The following is a 26,728-nucleotide window of genomic DNA, read 5'->3' on the forward strand; positions in this document are numbered from 1 at the left end:
TATGTACTTTTTTCTTTTCACTTTACATCGCATTAATCGTCCATTCCAATCGTACAGGAAGACGAGTCAAGAGTCGAACGAGAACGTTAATATCTCTGATATTAAAATTGGAATCCTCCTTTTTCATTTTTACAAATTTTCAACCAATCTTACTACGTAACATTCCAGACATTCCACACTCTAATCCAACTTGATTCGCTAAAGATAAGTTGGTATTCGAAGATGAAAGAGGAGGGAAAAAAGGAGGAAGAAAAGAAAAATAATAAAATAAGAATAAAAGAATAGGGTAAAAAAAAAAACAAAGAAGGAAAAAAGAAGAAAGGGGTTGAATGGAGAATTTGCAGCGGCGTGCGTGTCGACAATAGCTAAGGGGCATAATTGCAGTCTAAATATGCATGTTGGATGCGGCTATCGGGGTTGACTGTTCCATATTCAGCGATTAAGTGTGATGTACGAGTTTTGAGTGTCGCGGCATATCAAACAGGCGTAATCGTACATGTAGTAATCCCTCGCCAGCTGTCTCCCTTCTATTCGATGCTTCCACCCCTCCGCATGATAAATTCCGCGCAATTAACTAAGCCGTGCACGACGCCGATGGAACGTACGTATCGCGAATGCTAAATGAACAATGCGATTCCTCGTCGACCTCGATCTCTCTGACATTTTATATCGCGTTTATATTCGCTTGTCTGTCCCCCATGTTTTTGTCCCCACTTCGATTTCGTCGACGTTTTACCCTCTTTTGCGCAAGACTTTCGCCTTTCCGCCGTTCGAAGAAACAGGAAAATCTATCTACGCGCATATACGAGATTTTGTTAAGAAAATTTTCTCACCTTTTTTATACCTTGGGATATTTGGACGAATATTTTTGCATCTGGGAAATATGATATCGCGTTCGTTTTAAACTTTTCACGTGTTTATTCAAGATTGATTGATTTTTTATTTTTTTTATTATGAGATAGAAAGTAATGGTTTCCCTTTACGCAATATATATTTCGTATATTTCGTTTTATAATTGTGTAAATAATTTTTTTAGTAAGTTTGTTGTTTTTTAAGTTTGTTATTTTAAAAGTTTTACGAAATTTTATAGCATAGTTTCGTATAACCTTATGTTCATACATAAAAAGATGTGAGGCAACGATTCCTCGATAGTATAGTGGTTAGTATCCCCGCCTGTCACGCGGGAGACCGGGGTTCGATTCCCCGTCGGGGAGATCATTATTTTTTTTCCTTTTTCTTATTTTAAAATTATAAATTTTTACACCCACAGATATTTACTAAATAATCAAAATCAGAAACAAACAAAAATTTGTCTCAATGTTATCACGTATAGATATTATAAAATAATATAATATAATAATATAATATAATAATATAATATAAAATACCACCTCGATTTTTACGTCAATTAGAAAACGCGCGTATAATCATAAAAAAACAACAATTTGTCTGAAATTATTTCTATTTCTTCGACGCGAAATAGAGAAAGAACATTTCTCCACTTCATCCGATCCTTTAACGACGCCGTTTCCTCGCGCGGGCAAATAAAAAACAATACGCGTACCGAGAATAATCAACAACCGGCCGGTTCCACGTCGTAAAATTCGAAATTGGATCGCATGTCCCGCCGCGAAAATTCTCGCATCGAACGACAACTCTTCACGGAACAACCGTTCGTTAACAACCGTCTCCCACTCCCGGTGTCCACGTGTATCAACCCGGTAAATTACTATAATTACACGTTGCTCCTATTACAATCCACCGACAACGTATCTGCTTACGAGAGGAAGGCCCTCTTCCCTCCTCCTCCTCCTCCCCTCTTATAGGCCTCGTAGATAATAACGATCGTGTCGTAGAGGGAGCGGCCCCGAATGCGTGTCGAAGCCCCTCGTGAAGGAGGAAGAACATAATTAGCCCTTGTGTAATTGCACCCATAAGGATCCCTCTTCTCGAGAAAACGGAACCGAAGGAGTCGGCAACATCGTTTCTTCCTTCCTTCCTTCCTTCCTTCCTTTCTCCCTCCCTCTCTCCCTCTTTCCGTTTGTCCTTCTCCCTCGAGCGGATTCGTACCACGTACGTACCACGTCTCGATCGTGTTTACCCGTAATAAGGCCTTAATCGGGGCTAGATTTAGTGGCGCGCGGCCTTTTTTTTGAATTACACCCTCGTTGCACGCAACGATCGGCCCTCCCTCTCCTTCTCTTCCCTCGCGGTGTTCATTATCCACGCCCCTTTCGAAGAGGAGAGAGCGCGAGAAGCGAGGGACACCTCGTGAATCCGGCTTAATTTCGGCCGCCTCAGGCGATCATTTCGCCCAATAAATCTCGTTTACCGGCGAGAGAGTCTTGTTGGCAACAACACGGTCGCAATTTGCGGTATTTTCGGGGCTAACTGGCCGGGGCGGAATTGACTTTTTCGAGTGGCTCGCCACCGCCATTGGAAATTCACTTACACCCAAGATATCGGGACAGGGGATTCCATTCCTTCCGGATATTTTATGACACCGATCTTTTCGCGCCGTTTTTGCATTTATTTTTATTCGTCGTATTGTGAAAGAAGACCGGTATATATGGTATATATGGAGCTTAAGGTGAACGTGTTTTTGTAATTGTTTAAAAAAAAAAAAATGAATCAATCATTTGTGTACATGCGAATTACTTATTTCTATTTATTTTTGTTTAATATCTATAAATAAAATCTATAAATTTAATGGTCTATTTTCTACGTGTTTTCTAGATTTTTTTTTAAATGTTAGAGGATTCTTCGTGGTTATTCTTGGTTGAAATTCAATAATAAATTTATACTAATTTTACTCGAGAAATTATAAATCTTAACGTTCCCGAATGTGTAATTTTAACAATCCGTATTGGCCGATTCAACGTGCCATTCTACTGGCTTAATAGTTAGTTGCAGGAATACTATGGTGAACAAAGTTGGAGAATTGTTCCGCTTCATGAAACGTGGTCGCTTAATAGTTAGAGGCCGTCCCGTTGAAAGGTTATCATAGTGACCCAGTTGGCTCGAACAAACGAACGAACGAACCGTATTTAAAGATAAGGATCCGCATTTTATAGTTGAACGCTCGTAAATATAAAAAATGATGGATATTTTGATGCGTTGAATAGAATGCGTCATGTCGTAAGCAAAAGATTTCTAGTATCACTGATGTTAACATTAATGCCACAACCAGTAATAATTTATCTTGAATAAGAATTTTAAAAATTGAATTGGAACGATTCTCATTTGTTTCATCACCCGAATATCTCGCGTTACTTCTCTGCTACAAACCCGATAATTTCATCCCGCTTCGATATCGTAGCCAAGTAATTAACCATCGTTCGAAATAAAACACAATGTGTAAAATAATCTTCGTTCTAACGATATCGTTCAACAAACTTAAATTGCTCTCGAAATCTTTCCTTTCTCCATTAATATTTACCTTGTATACGGGCTCTGTAATTTTCGTGGTCGATCTTGCACAATTTTGCGCGAAACAAGAATAACCCGTTTCTTTATTGGCACTGTATATAGGATGTTCGAATGAAAAAGAAAAAAAAATTAAGGAATGATTCTTGAGGCTAAAATAAATTTAACAAGTAATATATAAAAATATTTATATAGATTTAATATAATATTTTATATAGATTATTCAAAATATATCGTATTATGCAAAACAAATGTTAAATTACATCCTTATATACTTTGTATCAATAACAAAATTGTATTCATACAGATATCACAAATAAAACTTTAATTTTTCATATGAAAAAATGCGAGAAGAAAGTAGAAATTTTGTTATCAAAATCTACTCAAAAAATAAAGGAGACAATGCCATTGAAATTCCTTTTTGTTTTATTGCGATATCTCAATTGGTTTCCGAGATATAAGGATTCAAAGTATCCATAGCGGTGGAGACATTATGAATGAGTCCGCGACTCCGTGACCTACATTTTTTCCTGGAAATGCGTACTACGTCCTTCTAGGACGTTTTTCTAGGAATCGTGTCTGTCGTTTGTCTGGGATTTGGGGTAGGTTAGTGAGATGAGGTGCGAGCGAGAGATCCGAGTAAGAGAGAAGGACAAGAATAATAAACGATTAAAAATTACTCTTTTCTTTGAACGACGATATCTCGGGAACCGGAAGTCGTATCGAGATAAATGAGAAAGCATTTTAAAGAGGAAGATCCTGCGCTTCTAACGATCTTTAATTCGTTGACCGGAAGTTAATATTTTCGGAGTTATGACTGTTCAAAATTTTCGTAATTTTAATAAGATTTAATCCAAGTTTAAGGCAAACGATTAAAAATTACGCTTTTCTTTAAACGACGATATCTCGGAAACCGGAAGTCGTATCGAGATGAATGAGGAAGCATTTTAAAGAGGAAGATCTTGCGCTTCTAATGATCGTTCATTCGTTGATAAGAAGTCATTATCGGAGTTATAGCGATTCAAAGTTTTTCTAATTTTTATATGCTCTTAATCGAGTTTTAAAATAATATTACGTGACAATCGCTCGTGTTCAAGAATATTTTAGACAATTTTTAATAATTAGAATTCCAGAATCAATCCTTAATTTCTCTTTCTATGTATTCCATTCGTTCCATACATTCTGGATGAATGAACATGAATGACGCTTAACGACACTGGCAACATTGTTCGCGACGAGGAATTCGAAGCAAGATCTTCGCTTCCCGCCATTATTTCTTGCTGTCTCTTCCGCTCTTTTCGCTCTCTCCCTTATCGCGGCCGTTTCACCTCGCCTATTACGGCGAACCAGTGTTATTGCCTTCTTATTAAGGAAATAATTGCGATGTTTTACGATCGCATTCCTGATCAATTATCCAAAGAAATGGAGCAAAACGAATAAGGATTCCCGCAAAAGTTGTTAACGAGCCTGGTTGATCGTCGCGCAAAATCGAGACCCACGGTACCCGATTTCCTGCTTGGTAGCAGGATTTTTGATACGACTTCTTGGTAAATGGATTACCTGGATGTTCAAGATTAATAGGATGTACGAGATTTCCTTTTGGAGTTCATTTCACTCGAGATTTATACTCGAGGTATTAAAAATTTAAAATTTCTTTGATTTCTTTCTTTCTTTATTTTTTTGACACAATTTTTTGAATTCGAAATCGAAAAATTGGAATCCCGTACATATAAATTCGTGATTGAAATTAAAGAAATGGAATGAAGTTTGACAAAATTTAAAAATTTTTCATTTCCAAATATAATACATCATATAAAAATCTGAAGATCTTTTTCTAATATTTCTTCTTTAACACGTGCTTACGTGTTTACAAAACATTTCCAATATACGAGCATTCTTCCAATAATCCATCTATTCCCCGAAATTCCGATGAAACGGCGTATCCTCTAATTATTTTAGAGACAGGAAAGATCCGCGATTGCCGCGACAAGAAAAAGAAGAGATTGGAGCAGGGGCCATTAGCGAAAGAAAGCGAGCGAAAAATTTGTCTCACGGTCGTGGCGCTAATTCCCGGTCGTGCATGCGTCTTAGAGCTTAAGTGGACGAGAGGGACGGCCAGGGAAAAGGTGAAGTGTTGCCACCCAAGTAGAAACTTCCATCGTTGATTGTTCCACGGTCTCTCGCCGGTAGTGTTGTATACCCTCGTGAAGATTGCACGACGATGCACCCGTGCCTCTTTCTCCTCGATCGACCAGGCCATATGCGAATCGAAACGAGCCGTGAAAGAAAGAGAAGAACTCGATCGTTAATTATCCCATTCCTGGTTGCCTGTTCTGAGCCCGCTGTTCGTTCACCGTCGACCGTGACAATGGCCAGGAGGCCTTGAAAGAAGACCCGTTGGCTTTTATCGACGTTTTAGAGAGTTTCGTGAGAATCGTATGGTTGAAAAGTCGCGGTAAATTCTTCTCTAAAGATTTTGAATTCGTTTCGAGTTTGGATATAGATGGACAATGGGATGAAACTTTCGATGAGTTACTCCATTTTTTTTTCTTTTTATTTTTTGGAAGCTCGGAATTCAAGACAAACAAGAAATAAACAGAAGATATTTCTTTCTTGATATATAATATCTTTTTGACAAGGAAGAAGTTATTATTATTATTATAACTAATATATTTGTTTCTTTTTCAGGTGAGTGATTACGATTTCAACTGCAGCAGTTAGCCAACAGTTTCCATCATTTGTAAGTAAATTATAGAACAATTAACTTAATCTCAGATTAGTGAATTTTTTCCAAATTTTCCAGAAAGTATTGTATCTATCTATTATTAAATTTTACATCGTTTCACTTCGTAAAACTTCGTATGTACATTTCTTAAGAGTTCAAAGGATCGTTGGGCAACAGATTGGCCAACCGTCTCGAAAGGAAAAGTTTGGCAACGTCGTGTAAGGTCGTGCGAGACACCTGCAACAGCTTAATACTTTATAGCGACCCCCTTTGGACTTACTCGTCGGCGATATTTTTTCGAGGGTGTGGGTCGAAGAGCGCCGAGGGCGAGGCGCGATAAAGGGTAGTTGTTCGAGTTCGTTAGAACGGCGAGAATAAAAGGAGAGCCGTGGCGAGATAGGAAGAAAACAGGGCAATTATTCGAGGTGGGACAGGAACATTTTTATTAAAGTTTCTTATCGGCCACCCGCGTGATGTATAACGTCACGCTCGAAGCGGTTCCCGCGCGAACACGATGGCCACTTCCTCGCGTGTTAGAAGAAACGTATCCGCGTTTTCGATCTTTTCGGTTATTTGTCATTTACTTTGTAGGGTTATTTAGGAAGATTTAAAAGTTTTTCGAAAGTTTTTTTTTTTTTTCACGATGTCTCGAGATGTTCGACGACTGGGTTCTATTTTCTATTAGATTTTCCTCGTTATAGAGAGAGATGCTAGGAGGGTGTAATTTTACGATGTTTACTCGAGAAGGGTTGCGATGATGGTTTTGTGTTACCTTTTATTATCCTTATTTGTTCCTCGTGTTGATTTTACATGTTACAATAGATGTAAGTTGATCTTCGTTCCTTTATTATTTCGTTATACTTCGATTCTTTATTTTTTTGAAAGATAGAGAAAGGTATTTTTCTAAACAAAGATAATAAAATATTAAGGGAAAAAGTCGCTTTGTACGGTATGATTTAAATTCTGATATCTTTTTTATGTTGTATATGCATATATGTAATTAATATCGAAAGTTATGTAGAATCTATAGTGTACAAATATTGTTTTTAGGTAAAAAAAATTTAGTGCAAAATTGATGAAAAGTTCGAGGAAAAATAACGGAGAAATCCGTTCACAGTATCATGCATGTTAGAAATTCCAAATATTTAATATATACATTTTCCGAATATTGATTAATTAAGTAAAATTGTGTAGATCACATTTTTATTGGATATATATCGTATTCTATAATTTGGTATATTAAAATTTTCGATATTATTAAATATATTAATATTTCGATATATATTAATTTTTATTTTAAATCGATAATAAATACATATTGCAAATACAAGTATTTAGATTTTGAAAATCGAATATAAAACAACTTCTATCGTAATGGCCCATTAGCTCAGTTGGTTAGAGCGTCGTGCTAATAACGCGAAGGTCGCGGGTTCGATCCCCCCATGGGCCAGATTTCTTTTTTTTTCCTTTCCATTTAACATAAAAGAATCATTAATCGTTATAATTACTCTTTTCAACGTAGTTACCTCCCCTCTTTTTTTTCTTGTTTTTCTATCGTTACGTGCGCGAAATACAAATTCGAAAAGTTCTTCCTATAGTAACGTTGCACGGAAACTTTGCGGTGAATACGTGCTCGTTGGCGAGGAGGTGCGAACCTGGGAAAGGAATTTGAGTTTTAGTCAAGTACAAAGAAACTTCCGGAACGACGTTCGTGTGTCTAATTGAGTAACTTTTCTTCGTTCGACGTTGCTTGTTTCGGGGTGAACTGAAATAGAAGTATTTTCGAGCGATCCTGAAAGAGGGAGACATCGTTTTCGTAATAGGAAAAAGTTTTTTCGTTTAACTGGACTAACGTTTCGTTTATTTACTTTGTGTGTTTTAGGTGTATATAGTTTCAATGATACCAAGTTTCCGCGAAGTTTCGTTTAATACCATAAACCCTACACCGTATTACATTCAATTCTTTTATCCGAAAATAATTATTTTTAATTAAAAAATAAATATAACGATATTGATTCATGAATTTTTAAATATTATATTGAAAAGAAGAAAGTGTTTGATATTAAAGTAAAAAGAAATTGAATACACGATTATATTTAATATCATTTTTATATTTAAACAAATTCAATTTAATCAAACAATATTCGTAAAATAATAAATAAAATCGAATGTAAATTTACAATGTAAAAAAATCACGAAAGAAAAAAAAAAGGAAATTCCGGTACCGGGAATCGAACCCGAGCCTCCTGGGTGAAAGCCAGGTATCCTAGCCACTAGACCATACCGGATTCACGGAATGTATGCTTTACGCTATACTCTTCATCTGCCGCTAACCATAAAATAAACCATTCTTTCATTTAATTTTATTCACTATTTCAACGCGAACAATATCAAAATCACATTCCTCTTGTTAAAACAAATACATCGATTTAAAAAGAAAACCAACAAATTTAATAAAAAAAAAAAAACTATCCATACACAGAATCGATTCTATTCTCTTTATTTCCACCAGTATTATACACCAACAATTTTACCAGTAACGCGTGTTTTTGTATCGGAAACGCCATAAATCCAGGGCAACGATTTAAAACGCGGCTGCCTCTGTCGTCGGATTTAAAAACAGTTTACGTTCCGGAAGCGTCGCGACGCTCGGTATCGGTCGTCGACAGGCCCGGTCATCCCCCTCTCCCCTCCCCTCCCTATTGGCCGATTGTTTCTGGCAACAAATAATTGATTTATTTATTTTTTCTTTTTGTCCACGGTCTCCTATTCCCTCCTCCCCTCTGTCTCCTCCTCCCCCTTTTTTCCAAACCATCGGAAACGTGGCGTGGCGTATCGACGTCGCGAGGAAAGGTCTGTCGGCCGGGCGGAAAGGACGCCGGACGTCGTTCCGCGAGAGATACGCGGGCGGAACAATTATCGGATATCCACGGTTGACAAATTGCACGGTCAACCGGCCACGTTTTAATGAAGCTCTATCGAGCAGTCTGCTCGCGTGTCGGATGGAAAATGAAAAACGAAACTACCCCCTCGTGCCCGATGAACTCTCTGAATTCTGGATCGATGAAACGGAAGGAGGGAGAGAGAGAGAGAGTGTGAGAGATTGCTCTTCGTTCTGGTCGATTCCAGCTTTACAATTGATCGTTGGAAATCGACATCGTCGTCGTTTCGTTGTAATTGATTCACTTGCGATTGATTTTTTCAAACAACGAGCGAATAATATCGATCGTAAAATGGAATTTGGGGAGACAAGAAAGGGAATCGATCAACGATTTTTGAAGATTTTTTCGATATAATTTCTTGGAAATTAACGTTCGCCTTGCTTAATTAATCTTATTTATTAAAGGCAACCGGGGTTGGTTAAAAAAAATCATCTTGAAATCTCGTGCCGAGATTCGTAAAGTCAGTAAATTTATATCCTCGTTTAGCTAAACGTATCTCGGGAAAATCGACCAACCATTTCACCGACTCGCATTCAATAGCGTCTCACGTACCACCAAAGCGAGCCGCGTCTTCCGTAATCATCCTTCTTAAATCACCGTGCCCCGTTCGTTGCATAGATCATCCGAAGCGGTCCACGTGAGCCAGTCTACCTGATCCATTTCCCAGCCGGATTTATTGCCCGGCCAATGTATCCGCCGAGTATTGGGTCATTAAAGACGCATATTCCCGGTGTTCTCGCGACCCGGGAACGATCGTTGGCAGCGTCGTTTCACCGCGGACGCCCGTGAGAAAATGTTTTTCTCATAGCCCGAGGGGGAGGGGGCCGATTTTATGGAAGCTGCCGGTGTGCACGACACTTGTCCCTGTCTCTCGTAAAACAATCATTTTTCCATCGGCGGGCCAAGTGTTCGCAATAGGTTTGGGATATTATTACGAAAGGGGAGGATTGTGTTATGAATTCGGACGGATTTCTGATTTATTTTCTTTTCTTTTCTTTTCTTTTCTTTTTTTTTTCTCGTTTCGTTTCGTGAATCGTAATCTAATATCTAATATCTAATCTTATTTGCTTGTTGAATAAATTAACGCGATTGGCATTGTGAATTTGCGTAATATATGTATTTGCGTGTATATATAATTGTTATATAATTGTTTTTCTATGATAATTGCTAACTAATTTGAATGTTAAACTGTTATGTTATTATACAAGAGTTATTTCAATAGAAAGAAACGTGATGATTTATTTATTAACTCGTATATGAATTTGCAAAGTTGTTTAGAGTGGAAACGTATAATAATTTCTTTTGATGTATGTGGATAAAAATTTTTTTTCTTTTTTTTTTTATATATAGAATCGAACAAAAATTGGGGAAAAGTAGACAGCATTTTAAATGCTCGAACGAATCTGTACACATTCAATGTTTTCCCCATTCTCTTTCTCCCTGTGTACTTATGCGAAGCTTGGCGCAGTTTATTTCGAAGACCCCATTCCATGCGTCAATTTTACACGTTTCTGTTTTCCACCCACGCTTTCCCGTGTCGTCTTTCTTCGTTTCCACGAGAAATATATAACTTTGCCACGGTAAAAAGCACTTCGTTCAATCGTCGAAGTGCACAGATTTCCGCGTGAGCTTTTCTTTGTGTCAGTTTTCCAAAATGTATCCCATTCAGATTTCTAAATATGAAAAATTAAAAAACTTAATACTCGATTTTCAGGCATTTAACAATTATTATTAATATTATTTAAAAATAGAACGATGATCGAGTGTAAATTTACCACTTTCTCGCGTAATAAAAAATAGATACTTCTTTTTAAGATATCCTTTTTCAGAAGAAAAAGAGAACAAATTCACTAGATCGATCACAGAATTATCTATCTACATTTAACATACAATAGTACAACATATATACAAGGTGTTAACATATTCAAATCGATATATCGATCGATAACCTCACTTCGATTCCTCTCTACAACTTACCAAATAACTCTCTAACCTTTTAAATCACCAGAATCAAATCTCTCCTCCACGAATATTTATATCGTGTGCGAAAAATTTACTAATAGCCCATACCTCATACAATTCGAAACGAATTCACCACGCAAGAAAACCACGAGCACGCAGGGATCATTGCCGCATAAACAGCGGCCGAGAAAGGTATAAAAACAGCTGGCAGTGATTAAAGGAGACGTTCCTCTCGCGAAATGCGAGCACGTGAGCACTGCGACAAAGTTTATTATTCCGTATCGGTGTAAGGAACGTAAAAAAAAAGAGAAAAAGAAAAAAACGAGGAAAAGAAACTAGTTCTCTTGGCCGTGCACTTACTTTATACGTATTCTTTTTGAGAACACGAAGAGAGAGAGAGAGTGCCTCGCCTCGCTCCTCGTCATATTCAATGTGCTCATGCGTCTCTCGTAAGGAGAGACACAGAGAGTTAAACAGAGAGATCTCTCTTTGTCGCGGAGAACCTCGCATGGTAACGAGTCTTTCGAAGATCTTCCGCATTAAAAGGCGAGTTTCTTGGCGGAAAGGAAGGAGAGAAGAGGAGAGAGAGGAGAAGCGAAGAAGTATGCGATGGAAGCGAGGGAGGGGGAGAGAAAAGGGGGAAAGAAGTACGCAGTTGCACGGCATATTTGCCTTGCATCAAAGAGCTGGAAGGCTCCATAATGGAATTGAGAGGAATTCGCCGGGCTTCCTGTTTACCGAGCTGATTTCTTGATTTTTATTGCCCCCACCCCTCCCCTCCCCTCCCCTCCCTCGATTGCGGGCTAGGGAATTTTAAACGGTCTTTGAGGACCTCGAGGACCGAAGGATGTGGAGTTTGGAGAATCGAATTGTAGGTTTCTTTCTTTTTTTTTTTTTTTTTTTTTTTCGTACTTTTCGAGAAATCTAGATAAAAATGATCGAACGGATCGTTCAAGTTGTTTTTAAATAATAAAGATTTATTACAAAACCGAAGAAATTCATCGATGATGACATTTTACTTTCAAATGGTTTTTCTAATTTGATTCAAGATTATGAATTCATACCGATGCAAATAATCTCTGTTTATTATATTTTCATAATATATAACCGTTGAAGGTTATTCGATTGTGATTCCAATTGGACGATTGATCGTGGATGGAAGGGGGATATAGAATAAATGAAGAATAAAACAGGGATCTTTTAACGAACTTCTTTTATCTCATTCCTTATGTCACACCGCGTCGGTATTAAACTTCTCTGTATATCCAAACTCGCGCGACGATTACATTTTGAAAAGCGGCGAAAGGGGGGAAAAAAAGAAGTGGTTGGAACGAGAATGGAGAAGCACGACGGAACTGAGAGCTCGGAGGAATCGAAATTTCGCGACAGGCAATTATTGGCGGCTTTGGGCCCGTTGCTGTCCATGCTGACAGTCGGCCTGACCCTCGGCTTCAACACCGTGCAATTGATCCAATTAACAAGCGACGTAACGACGAACGAGAGCAGGGGGGCAGAGGTACGGATAACGAGCGAAGGCGAGGCGCATCTGCTCTTCTCCGCCTCCAGCTTCCCGATGCTCCTCGGCTGTCTGTTGTCGGCGATCCTCGCGGAGACGGTGGGCAGGAGGAGGTCCTTGATGATAATCTACCCGGTGTCCTTGATCGGATGGGCGTCGATCGGACTCGCGAGTGATGTCTCATCGATCGCGATCGGGAGGGCGATCCACGGCCTGGGCGCCGGCCTCTTCACCCCTCTGGCGCCCGTCTACATCGGCGAGATATCGGATCCAAGGTCCAGGAGCGTGTTCCTCGCCCTGATAGACGCGGCGATAGTATTTGGACTTCTAATCGTCAACCACCTCCACGCCTATTTGCATTGGAGGATCATCGTTGGCGTCTGCTCGGCCGTCACGTGCCTCGTCTCCCTCGCGACCCTCGCTTCGCGGGAGAGCCCCGTCTGGCTGATGAACAGGAATCGAGCGGGGGACGCGTTGAGCCAATGGATCCACCTTCGAGGATGGGAATCGGGGATGGACGAGTATCGTGACGCGTCGAAACGCGTCTCGAACGCGCGGAGCGGGAACAGGTCAGGGTATCGCGCTCTGTCGTCCAAACGCTTCTTGTACCCGCTCCTCGTGTCGAACGCCTCGTTCTTCGTTTATCGATTCTCCGGATTAAACTTGGTCGCCGGTCACGCCGTTCCTCCCCTCGTGGAAACGTTCGAGATGGACGACTCTCACTCCGCCACTTTGATCATACTCGGGCTGAGATCGATCACGAGCTTGGTCGCTTGCCACCTGATAACGAAATACGAGTGGAAGACGTTGATCTTCAACTCTGGATCGGGCACAGTGTTTTCTCTGTTCGCGTTGTGGCTCACCGCCCACTTCGACTTACGCTCGTTATGGTTGAAGGATATCTCCTTGCTCGTATATTTCGTCTCGTTGGGGATAGGTCTGTCACCTATTCCGTGGATCCTCAGCGGAGAATTGTTCTCGGGCAAGTTGAGAAGTTTCGGGATCGGCCTCGTGCTGGCCCTCTCGTATCTCTGCTACATCGTGGACACGATCGTGACGCCGGAATTGGTGGCAAGGATCAAGGTGCAGGGAGTTTACGTAATTTACAGTCTGTTGGTGATAGTCGGGGTTGCACTCTTGGACCGCGTGTTACCCGAGCCAGGAGGAACGACGAGACTCTGCCGAGGATAGGAGAAATGTTCGAATTTTTCTGGGAATATTGGAACGATCTAGGAAAGAAACAAGTTTTATAATATGTAATTTTTTTTTTTATTTTACAATTTCATCATATAACGATCGATCTATAAATTTCCCCCTTTTTTGAATAATACATTGTAGTAATAGTTATTATTACTACATTGTTTGTTATCATTGTTTGAAAATATAGATATTTCATTAAATATATACGTATTGATAAATTGATGAGATTTGCTGCCGTAAAAATCGATTGACGTAATCGATGCTTAAACATTTAAAAAAATAGCATCGTTTATTAATGTGCATATTTAATGAACGATTTACATATATAAATATATATATACATATATCTTAACACGTTCGTCACGTTCATCAAATTGTATGATATAATTATACAAAGTTGAATTGATTATACAAAGTTGAATATAAACTAAAATTTCTTTTATACATTTCTATAAAAATTAATAAATCGATAGAATATTATAAAATTCGATAATGAATTCAATCGTTCAGGAATATTCGAAGATTCTTCAAAATTGAAAATTTTAGCGCCGCTATTACGATAGCGGAAAATTCGGTGTTATCAGTCGTGCGATTTATAATATATATAAGGACAATCTCGGGCCAATTTCCCATGCGAGACGTGCCCAAAATGCGTACAATCTTCATGAATGCATAATGCGTACACCACCCCTCCGATTCGAGAAAGTTTCTCGAATGGATGGTGAAACGAGAACTAATGTTTTCTTCTCCTCGTCTTTCTTTCCACGAATAATAACGGAATCTGTTTTTCTTCTAATTCCTGTAATATAAAATCCTAACCAATTAAATAATATATTCTATACACTGGAGTATTCAATATTCAACTCATTGATATTAATTGTACTTTATAAGATGTCGTTAATATGTTAACGAATTACTATAATTTTTTATATACACGTGTAATTTTTCCAAGTTGAATTTATACGTAAGAAAATTTATTTTTCCTCTATGATAAAAATTATCATATGGAATAAATCAATATTCAATTAACACGTATAATTCCGCGTCAAGATAAATATGTAATTTACGCACGTTTTATATCGTGTTATCCAATCTCAAAAAAATGTTTTAAAATGTAAAATATAAAAATTGTCGCATCGGCAACTTTATTAACTTTAACAACACGCTCTCTATCCGACTCGATATCAAGGATATTACTCGAAGAATTTTCCGTCAAAAATAATTTTCGTCTCTTCCGAGAATAACGAAGAGGGATTTAGAGGCTCGTGAAGGATTCGTTCTGGCATGGTGATGGCAGCTGCGATTTAAGGGCAAATTTGTCGGCGAAATGAAAATGTAACCTCATAACTCTTCCTCCTCCTGTGAGCATACCCAGTGGTATGCATAGTCCGACCGCATCCACCGGTTTTATACACTCCATAAACATTCCACCAGATTTTCTCGTAGTACCTCGATGTGATCATTCCGCCTCTGCTCAAACAGCCTGTTATCTGTCCGCGCTGCGTTGAAATCGCGTGTGTTTGTCCAATTTGTTAACCGAGGAGATAGATAAATGAACCGGTCATGCGAATTTCCAATATTTTACTCGACTTTGTTTCTTTTTTTCCTTTTTTTTTTTTTTTATCTCTTCACTGGCCACCCTTGTGTCCATAATTTTAAGGTTTAGATTATTTTATAATACGTTACGAGTTAAAAAAAATCTCTCTTATATAATTTTCGATATTAAATTATGTCGGATCGTTTCTAATTTTAAAAATTTTAAAAATTCTTCGATTCTAGAATTTTTATACATTTTGGAATTATACACAAATAAAAATGAAAATTGGAATTATATACGATGTAATTTAAATTAATTTCTTTAAATCGTTCTCTCCCAAGAAAATAATTTACAAGATCGAAATCGAATTCGATTATAGATAACCAGAGTGTAAATACTCGTTTCAAAATATTCGAGAGATAAATCGCGTGTTATTATTCAAGGTAACAACAAACGTTCGAACACACAAAAGAAATTTTAATCCCGACCAGGTGTTCGATTGTTATGTATTCTCGTTTCTGTCACGATTATATATTCGACGTAGAGACTTGACTGTCTCTAAACAAACATTTTCGAAAATTCATTTCATAAACGTGAAATTATCGTCGCGAAACCGAGGCTGCAAGTAAATTTGCTCGTTGTAAAATCGGGCAACCCTCTATTCTTCCTCTATCCCTCTTCGACGAACGTTTCATAGAACAGAATTTCATATGCATATGGGGTGAATGCATCTCTAACATTTCGTCTTTATTAAAATTCAAACTTTGTTTTTAATTGGACAATTAATTGAAAATCTTGCGGAGACGAGAAGGAAATTGGAAGAGCTTGATTAGAAAATTAATTCGCTTCGATCTAGAAAAGAAATATATTTACGAAATAATTAGAATCGATGAGTATTCGATTCAATTTTCGACGAATTCTTTTAAATTTCGACTTGACCTAAAACATCAAAGAAATAATTAGAGATAGAATTTCCTTTGAACATATATTACATCTCGAGCAATATTCACGTTTCTATCGTTCGATCTTACGCGCGCTGTTAAACAAATCCAAGAAGAAAGAGAAGAGAAGAAAAGAATAAAAGGAAGAATTCGCTAGAATTTCGTGGATCAGTTGTCCATTAGGAAATATATACGATCCAGAGGGTGGTGAAAAGGTTGATTAAATCTGAGCCCCTCGGTCCAGGGAGAAAAGTCCAAAGTCCTCTCTGATGAAATTGAAGAAACGATCCTCTCGTTGCGGCCGATCCTCCCGTTGCGAAATCAAGGAGAGAGGAAAGGAGATAAAGAAAGTGTCGTATCAAGAGGAGGAAAAGGATCTTTTATCTGGATCCGCACAGGCCGTCCTCGATGGAAAAAAAAATGTAATAGAATGGTAACAGTTCACACCCAAACTCGTCGAGAAGAAGGGATAAAGTTCGGGCTTACCTTCGAAACACGGTGGAACGTTATCCAGCATCGAGATAAGACTCTTTTCTCCTTCGCAGATTGAATTAAATCTTTCTTCGTTTCAGTCTGGATACGGTCTCTCTCTCTCTCTCTCTTCTTAATTTAATTCTCCATTCATTGTATGTTTTGTATAATTAACACGTGGTCGATGAAATTCTTAGATCTTCTCCTCGAATTTCCAATGAATATTTTTGAATATTGGCGCAATTAGATCCGTGTTCTTCTTAATTTTCCTCGATTGTACGTGTTTCTTTCTTGAGAATTTATTTAGAGAGAGCGCGAGTGTGAAATGTATTTGAGAGAAAGTTTTTAAAATTATACAATTTATGATATAATTGATACGATTTTATAATCGTAAACTTCTTATAAGACTTGTAAAATAATTTAAAAATAATAGAATTTGATTTATCATTTGTAAGAACTAAAAATTTTTTAATCATTTTGTAAAAAGTATACGAACGTTATTTCTTCCTATTTATTAAACCAGGCTCGTTAAATTTCATTTACAATTCTTGATCCTTCACCCACTACTTATCCTCCTTTCCACTAAATACTAAATAACACAAAAATCACAAATTCATTCATCAGTCCACCATATTTTTCCCTCCATGATTTCAAATATTTCGTTAAATCGAGCATTTTTCTCGATCCATATAAAGAACTTGTTTTCCCAAGTTAAATATAAAGCGAGGAAAAGGGATGGAAAAAGGGCGAAATGTAGCCAGGTTCCCAGGTTTCTCCTCGTGACGAGATCAATTCTATTTTGCGCGCTAACGAAAATGTCGTTCCCCGAGCATCAACTCCGTTTAAGCTCCCGGAAAGGTGATAAAATCAGTCGGATTTCCGGGGCTTTGTGTCTCGCGCCCTTCCTCCCCCGCTCTTCTTCGATTTTTCTCCCCCGTGGCGGCACCTTCCCTCCCTCCCCGCTTCGAGCCGCAATAATTCGCAATTTTCGCGCCACTCGTATCAAGTTTGGAAATAACGTTTCCCAAGTTTCCGTAAACTTGAAAACCCCACCCCCTCCTTCCTTCCCCGTTGGAACTGGCCTAACCCTTTTTCCAACCGTTCCAAACAATTTAAGACACTTTGAAGTGTAAGCTCCCCTTCCCAAGATTCGGTTTCCGTTCTTGTTTAAGTAGTTTGCGAGAACGTATAGCGATTCCCTTGGAGTAAATTAAAATTGTATATATAAAGTTTGCGAGAAATCTGACGTGTTTTTTTTTTTTTTCTTTTAGGAAAATTAAAATTTGAATACTTTGTTTGAATCATCTTGATCGATATTTTTTTTCAATTCTTGTCGAGAGAAACTAATTTCCAATTGTTAGAATACGCGTAAATGTTGGTAAGTATATTGGAATTTTTAAATCTTGAATAAAATTAAAAAGTAGAAATTGAAATTATATCTATACTCTTTACAGATTCCAAAATATTTATTTTATCAAATATATTTCGTACAAAATCTTACAACAGAAATAAATTTTGAAAAAAGGATTATATTCAGGCACAATTTTTTAATTTTTAAAAGTTGAAGTGATATTTTCATTATATATTTTTCATATTTATTTTAAATTCCTCTTTCGTTTCTTAATCAACAGGGAGATACATCGACAAAGGCTGGCTACCAACAGATGCACCCTTTGTTCGCGTTTCACCGATGAAAATGAAAGCCGAACGACAGTTCGACGCGTTTCCCGTGTTCGATTTCGAGGCATGCTTTTACCACGTTTCCGGCAATCTGGAACGGCGGGGAACGTCGTTTCCAGTTGCACGAAATTCGCCACGGCCATTTCATCGATCGATCTTCGAAGACTATCCTGTTTCGGCCGTCGCTCTTCTCTTCCGCTCGCGTGATCTCGCCCAATGAGGCGCCGCATTTTCTCGGTTCCCTTTTCGCACCGAGGATTTAAAGTTTCGTCGTCGCGGCTTAACTGAAATTGTTTCGTCCAATTTCGTGCACGACCTCGATTCATCGTTGTACGTATCAGAATTGGAACGTTCGTTGATCTTTGTAAAAAAGGTGATAATTTTTCTTTTTTCTTTTTTTCTAGTAAAGATACGCGGGATCGTGGAAATATTAATCGATAATGGAGCGAGTAAAAAAAGATGTATTCTACGTTAATACGTTCATCTAATCGCATTGGGAAGATTATGAAATCTAATAGTAATCGATCTAGATTATCAAGAGAATGATCGATTGGAATTGGAAGATATGTAAGAATTACTTGCATCGAAGGGAATGATTTTAATTCCGAAATAAAACCCTAAATATCCTAAAATTTCCATTTCGACATTTCACATCGATTCTAAATTTTCTCAACAAACAAACAAACTCTATTTTCCAAAATCGTCCATCAAACCTCAAAAAATGAATCCCCGCCATCCTTCGCCTTTCCTCCCCGCAAATAAACTTTATTTGCAACTTCATCGACAACCATCGACAACCTCCCCCCTCTTGGCACGAATCCATCTCAAAAGCGTCTTGGAAAAAAAAAATGGAAACATTTTCCCGACGAAAAGTAGTGAAATGTAACACTGCCGAAAATAAATCAAAGGGCCATGCATTGGGTTGGAAGGCAGAGAGAAATTTATCGACGAATATATATATATTCCATGGTGAGAACCGGTTGATCGCCAAGGCTTTTCGCGAGCTTCAAACCCTCTCCTGGAATCCTGGGCATAAACGGCCGTACGTGTTACGTACTGTTGCCGCCTTAAGGCGTTTTCTCGCCGTGTTTTACGACCGGTCGTGTGTCATTGCTACTGTCGACCGACCCTTCTCCAACCCGGAGATCACCGTGCTCACACTTAGAACACCTCTGTCTGCCTGCCCCTTCGCGATCGTCTGTCTCTGCCTCGACTTAACCACGGATTATCCGGAACGGTTGTGGATCGAATATTTGTATCGAATCGCGTGGAGATACGTGTGCTTCGATTAATCTGCCACTTTGCAGTAATTGCAAGAAGAATCGCAGATTTTTCTTTGGAGGAGGGATAGTATTTTTGTGTAAGCAAAATGGAAGAAGAATGGATCGGTCTTCTTTTCGCGGGGATGAAGGAATTTGCTTTTTTGGAATCCTTTAGGTGTGCTTTTAGTTGATTGAAATCTTTGTTTTTTTGGAAGGATGATACTAGGATCGAAGGATGTCACTTAGTTTTTCGGATATTTCTGCAAGATGGAATTTGATTTTTGGATATGCCAGAAAATGGATTGAAATCTTTCTAATACTTTCGTTCGATGTAGGATGAAGGATATTGTTTGGCTTGGAGATTTTCGATTGCGACGAGAAGATGGAATTGAAATTTGCCTAAAAAAAAAAAAAGAAGAAGGGAGAAACAAATATATTTTAATTCTATCCAATCTTCCTACCTTTCGATAAATTTTTCCCTGGAAAAAAAAAAGTAATTGATTTCTATCCAGTCCCAACTTATCCCAACTTAAATCCAATAATACTTAAATAAATATCGAAGTTTGAGTTTTGTATCGACGAGATCTAATTTACTCTGGGGGAGGAATCGATACCCTTCCACTCACGGCAACTAGAAAATAATCAAATAATAGAGAAATCCATCGAAAGTATCGACAATTACCGCATCCGGACGGAAGTTACGGAAGAAGAAAGGAAGACGTAATATTCGTCGTAGTTTCTTCGCAATCAAGTTGGTCGAAAGATAAAAACAAACAAGCCGCAAACGGCAAACCGAGACTTCGGCTCGCTTGGAGAATTTCGCAGTCGAGTACACGTGACAGGAAAACGCTTTCAGTCTCTTTCTCTCTTCAGCCGTTTTATTTCCTCTAATTGTGAAAAAGAGGCAGAAAAGTGGCTCCCTTTGAACCGCATCGAAATCTCTCTGTCGCCTCTCCGCAACTTGCATCGAGAGTTTCGTTCAAAAGAGGAAGAGTTTTTATTTTCGTTGAATTCGAACGGCATTAAAATGACGGTTTCACGTATTACTCTCGTACTTATGATTATTCGATTGTGAAATCAAATTCAATACTCGAGTTCGAAATTTCGATTGGAAATTAAATATGAATCGGAGAACTCGACGTTCGGAGGACGAATAAAAAAGAGATTTTTTTAAAAAAAGTTGATATAATAATTAAAACTCCGAGGGAACGCATCTCGTTGAAAAATATCACGCACATTTATCGAACGAACAATTTCGTGAGGAATAAAGGATTAATTCCAATTTCCAATTTTCTTGAGCCTTTCCCTGTGGTCGGCCCTGAAAACGTTTTATCGACCAGTTTCAATGAAACTTTTTCCAAGAGTTTTTCCAAGAGTGGAGGAAAAGGGGGAAAGTTTCTGGCCAGGCTCGTTGCGTGAATGTTTCAACGGGAAATTGATTACGACCGAGGCATTTTTAATTCAACAGGATGAAAGAATGAAAGGACGAAGTTCGCGATACGAGACTTCGCCAGTAATATTTTATTATTACGTGAACGAGGGAGGAAGGGACGGAAGGTTTTCATTAGGTTGCAAATTGCAACAAGCGTGATGAAGTATTTAGCTTATAAGAGGAAGTACTGTTTACCTTGTCGATGGGATAAGAAAACGTTGAATTAATCGTGAGTGAGGGTTGTGCAATTTAATAATTCAACTGGAAGTTTCATCTTATCGGTCTTTAATGATTAACAATCATCATCAGAAATAATAATTTGAAAATATTATGATTTATAATATTTTTATAAAATATTTTTTATAACATTTCCTTTGTATTTTGTTCGAAACAATAGCAGATATTTATCTCAAAATGTATATTTTAATATTCACATGGACATGGAAAGGATAATAGTTCGAGTCTGACTGGTAAAAATTTAATCTTCTCTCGTCGATAAATTATTTGAATTATTTTAATTTAATAAAATTTAAATTATTTTTACCAATGTATTTGAACGAATCTTAAAAATTACACAAATTACGGAAATATGTAAATTATAACCGAGCATTGAAATTAGCTACCTCTGTTCAAAAGTATATACATATTTAAATTACGAACGAGTCTCGAATTAATATTTCATCGCGAATAATCGTCAAGAAACGACGTTCGAATTTACCAAAGGTCTCTAAGAAAGTCTTTTTAACCTCGACGATCTAAGACCATGGTTTCCTCGAAATAATTTCCCCCGTCCATTAATTAATTAACCACAACAAGGAACCATTCCAAGAAGGCAGAAAAACACGTGTTGACACGTGTACGAGGAAAACATGTGTACGAGTTTTATCAACGATAAAAATGTATTAAGGAATCTTATATTCAAGACCAGACTCGTTGCCAAGAGAGATAAAGGGTCGCGGTACGTGCCTGATCTGCATCCCGTGAGGAATAACAACAGTCTCTCCCGTTTCGCCCAACTTCGCTTCTTCCCGCCGATCTCGACCGGGATAAAACGGTGATAATTCTCGTTCGTTTCTCGAACGATGATTCCCTTCGTTATTTCGTCGTCGAGCACCCTCTTCAGACCTCGAATCCCCCGCGAGACTCAAGGGGTTGGTAAGAAATGTAAATTTAACCGGGCCAATAATCGAAGTTGCGATTCCAAGCGTGGAGAAATTATAAATTGATTCGGGGATGGAAGGAAAGCAAGCAAGATTCTTACGTATTTCTCCGATATTGCATATTTATTATAGGTAAGTTTTTATTTATTAACCGAATGGATTTATTTTTTCCTCTGTCCCAATTTTTGCGTTATAATTAAAATAAGATTTTTCCAGGGACTTTAGAATACAAAGAAATATCCATAAGAATAATAAGAAATAGGGATTATTCTGAGCAAATGCATCGTGGATTTTTAAGAATAACTATAAATCGATTTAATCTTTTCATTTCCAAAATTTTGTATTTGAATTGGTAAGAAGAGAAAAAATTTAAAAAAAAGTTACGCGCGGAATAACGATGATTTCTATCGACTCCTCCACTTACCGGATTAATATGCGCATACATATGCGATCACGAAATTTACATATCCATGTAACATATGTGGAATCACTTATCCTAACACCTGTTCAACAAGATCGACGATCCCACGATATGTAATATATATATATATATATATATATATATTCTCTTCTTTCTTCGAATCATCGATCGCCAAGAATCAATGATCGTGCGAAACGTTGGAGGAATTCAGAGAGCGAGAAAAAGATTCGAAAGCATCCTTTCGAGATATCCTCAGGTCCAATTGGAAGCTCGATTACCCAGGGACTACTGCAATTGTACCTATACTTCCGGGGCCATTGATATTCAACTAGGAGCACGCCACGGTAATTTCCCCCTCCTGTCTCGAAGGTGGAGTAGTATCGTCCTCCCTCCCTCTCCCCAACCAGCCAGGATCTTGCTCTCGACCCATTCGATCGAAATTTCTACGCCAACTCGCCAACCGAAACCCATTCTTTTCGAGTCGTCTGCGCGGTTGAACGGTTGAATGGGAAAAAAAAGAAAAAAAATCGCAAGCCAATCGAGAGAAAAATAGGTCGATTTTAAATTGTGGACACCTTTAACCGATTCCTTTTCAATTTTTTTTTTTTTTTTTTTTTTAGTGGACAACGGAGAGATGGATTTAAAGAGTAATCCTTTTGCTGCGCTTTAAAAAAAAATTGTGTTCGGATTTTGAAGATATATAAGAAGGATATAGTTTGTAAAAGTATCTGTTAATATTTGTAATTTATTACCAATTAATAAAAATAAAGTGTTTTCGTCAATATTAAACGTTTATATTCATTCCAATGTATTTATATTGCACTTATCTATCACCGTTTCAAGCGCTGCAATTTACACGTCCATAATATATTTGAATAGATTCCACGGATCCACAATTCCAGGTCATCATCCCCCAACCATCGACCCCCACCCTCGTGCTACACCAGCAATAATCCACTCCACGCAATCCCATACTCTTCTCCAATATCACTCACTTCGATCATCGATCAATCAATCACCATCACCACCGCCAAATTCATTCGCATCCCTCGCCCGCTACCCCTTTCCCCCCAATTCCTCGATTACCTCGAATCGCCCCCGTATTTCCAAAGAATACTCCCTCGGTGCAGGAATTGCGAAAATTCGAAAAGAAAACCGAGCTTCGAAACGATGGGGGAGGGAAACGGGAGTGGACGGGGATGATTTGAAAGCAAGGAGCGCTCGTTAATTCGGAATTCGACCCCGCAGAATCGCGGAATTCGAATCTCGAAGGCGGCGCAAGCCGAGAATTAAACCGAGCATCGTCCGATTCGAATCTCGGACCCTCTCCTCCTCCTCCTCCTCCTCCTCCTCCTCTTTAGATCCTAGCCCGATAATTCTACTCGAGGAAGCACGTGGCTTGGCCGTGTTATAAAGTCTCGTCGCGTATAGTCTGTTTCACGAGAGCCGAATATCTCTTTGAAAATTAATTAATCTCTCTTCAAGTATATGTTCTTCAGGAATTTTACGAGTTTATAGAATTTATTAAAAACGACGTAGACTTCTTTAATTTCAAGATCTTGTATCTTGACGATTTTGAATTTCGTTCTTCCAATTCATCAAGAATTGAATGGAATATAAATTTCAAGTTGAAATACTAAACGTATTCGGGAAGGATCATTTAAAAATTTTCAACTTTTCGCTCGAAAAACCAAAGATAAAAAGTTTACTCGATCGATAAAAATTTCCTTTCGATAAAAAAAGGAAGGCTCCACCGCGATTCGCACAAAATCAACTTCGAGCCCAGAAACTCGAGATTCCAAGCATAATTGTACAAAATTTCGCACGTATTCCCGCCCGAACTCTTGTTGAACAGACTGTACAGGCGAGAGGAGGTCTCGTGGTCGCACGCGGCACGCATTCGTGCCGAGAATCGCAGGACGAGTCCTCATTTGGTAGTCGGTCGGCGTGCGGTCGAGGCTGTGCAACGGTACGCGAGAGTCCTCCGACTTTAATTCCCATCGCAGCCGCCCACAACATCGCCGGCTTGATGAACTTTTCGGATCGGCCACGATTTCGACAAGGCGGTTAGACAGCGATAAGGAGCGTGCGGCTAGGTGGATTGCGGCTTCGGGGACCGGGGATTAATTGGCCGAGGAATTGACCCAGGCGGCGGTTGGAAGTTGAAGGATTGGTTGTTTAGGTCTCGTGTAGGGTGTTTTTTTTTTTTTTATTGTGTTTTCAATCTGTTTCGAAGAATTTTGTATTATATGAAAATAAATGTATTCCTCTTTCATTTTAATACATCGATTCATAATTCATTTTAAATTCCATTTAACATGAAAATTTGAAAATTGTAAGTGAATCTAAAAATCATTTTAGCCAAGTAACTTGGTTTTCATAGATTCATTGGTAAAGTGTCAATCAATTATGTGTTATCTATGATTCACAGAAGTCGACGTGTTTAAAATAATGATTTTATCAATTATAATATTGTGAATTAAAATGTCATTATCTTCTAAATTTTTTAATTTTTCAATGATTTTAATCTATCTATTGATCAAACAAATGTACATTTATTTGTGGAGATATAAATTTTCAATTTAAAAGTCTATGATTACAAATAAAAAATATTTCGTTATGTTATGGATCACAGTGAAATAATTTGGCAAGAAAAATTTGTAGTACGAATCGATGCAAACCAATCAACAATCGAAATATGTTACAACAGCCACACACTATACACGAACGAAAGATAGCACGATCGTTCTAAAAATGCAACGCATTGGTCAGAATGGCTCGCCTAAAACGAGCCAACAAAAAAGTCACTGCAGGTATAGAACAATAAAATTAGCAATTGTAATCGATCGTGCAATCCCTCGAGGACAAAGAAGCATCCTCTATCGCGTAATTAGGGATTCGTGTCGATCGATGGGAAACCTTGTGTCGTGAGCATTGGTACAAGACGCGATCGTGAAAAAAAAAAAAGAAATGGAGACTGCTCGATTCGTTCCTCTTCCATTTCCAATGAAGCCATCCCCTCTGATAAAGGATGCGACACGTGAACCCGACAATCCATTTCCGCGTGCAAGGGCCTCGTTTTCAATCGCGAGTGTACAAGATACGCAGGCCAATCAGCGCGTCATAGGCAGAGTATGGACTCCTCTTCATGTAGGTTTCGATTTTTCAAAGGTGGATTGAAAGAAAAAGGATAAAAAGGTGGAGAATTCAGATTCTTGTACTGTAAAGTCCGTGAGGAATCGTGATAGGAATTTTCTATTCGAGTGAAAAGAATTCGATGGGACACGATTGTTTTTTAGATATATGTCCTTTATTTTTACTTTATTGCTTCTTTTGTAGCTAGTCTTTTCGTAAATATACGTTGATTAAATAAGCCATCGCTTTGACATGATCTTTCTAAATATAGTTTTCTTGGAGTGCATTAAAATATGTGGTTTTATATTAAAAAATAAAGTTAAGCTTCATAAGATTTCTACGCATTAATCTACAATAAAATTAATGTTAAAGTACGTAATTCTTGAAACTATTTAACTTTTATTTGAAACATTTTTTAATATTACAATAATCAAACGAAATATTAATGGATGTAAACTTAAGTAAGATACTTGCTATGTTTCTAAATTATTTAAATATAGAAAAATGGTTATTAAAGGAATACAATTGCTAAAAAAAAGCAACATTTACTACACAAGGTAAGTATTTACAAATAAGAAAATTATTAAAAAGATATAATAAGTATTTTTTAAATAAATATATAATATTTCATAAAAATCCGTTTTCGATAGTATAAGAAAATTTCTCACTTCATTCGGTTATATTCTCTTGATAAAAATTCAAAATTTTGGGCAAAAATCATTAAATTTAGATATACAAAAAAATTTTTTAAGCAATCTCCTGTCATATCATGTTCTCCTAATACAAAATCGAATTTTCAGTCAAAAATTTCTTTCGCTCGATGAATTTGAAATTTCCGAGAATCTAACGTCAGTTCCTAGAATTTTAAAAATTCTCAGAATTTGACATCATTTCCAAGAATTTTGGAGATTCCGAGAA

General features: G+C 37.8%; 1 protein-coding gene, 2 long non-coding RNA genes and 3 other non-coding genes across 6 annotated transcripts; 5 read left to right on the forward strand and 1 right to left on the reverse strand.

Moving 5' to 3' along the window:
* Nucleotides 1-1,142: 1,142 nt before the first annotated feature.
* Trnad-guc lies at nt 1,143-1,214 on the forward strand. Its single transcript has one exon. It is a non-coding gene; the product is annotated as a tRNA-Asp (tRNA).
* Nucleotides 1,215-6,114: 4,900 nt separating this feature from the next.
* Nucleotides 6,115-19,036, forward strand: LOC122720089. The gene is made up of 3 exons (XR_006347716.1): nt 6,115-6,166; nt 18,352-18,730; nt 18,805-19,036. It is a non-coding gene; the product is annotated as an uncharacterized LOC122720089 (long non-coding RNA).
* On the forward strand, nt 7,528-7,601 carry Trnai-aau. The gene has a single exon. It is a non-coding gene; the product is annotated as a tRNA-Ile (tRNA).
* Nucleotides 8,368-8,439, reverse strand: Trnae-uuc. Its single transcript has one exon. It is a non-coding gene; the product is annotated as a tRNA-Glu (tRNA).
* On the forward strand, nt 12,299-14,929 carry LOC122720088 (facilitated trehalose transporter Tret1-like). Its single transcript, XM_043946560.1, has one exon. It carries the CDS (start codon nt 12,392-12,394, stop codon nt 13,760-13,762), a length of 1,371 nt encoding a protein of 456 aa, XP_043802495.1. The 5' UTR covers nt 12,299-12,391; the 3' UTR covers nt 13,763-14,929.
* A 3,016-nt stretch (nt 19,037-22,052) lies between the features above and the next one.
* On the forward strand, nt 22,053-23,368 carry LOC122719963. Its single transcript, XR_006347707.1, has 3 exons — nt 22,053-22,386; nt 22,471-23,019; nt 23,296-23,368. It is a non-coding gene; the product is annotated as an uncharacterized LOC122719963 (long non-coding RNA).
* Nucleotides 23,369-26,728: the final 3,360 nt, after the last annotated feature.

Source organism: Apis laboriosa, unplaced genomic scaffold (genome assembly GCF_014066325.1).
Source record: "Apis laboriosa isolate Shangri-la unplaced genomic scaffold, ASM1406632v1 scaffold9_cov152, whole genome shotgun sequence".
Classification (NCBI taxonomy): Eukaryota; Metazoa; Arthropoda; class Insecta; order Hymenoptera; family Apidae; genus Apis; species Apis laboriosa.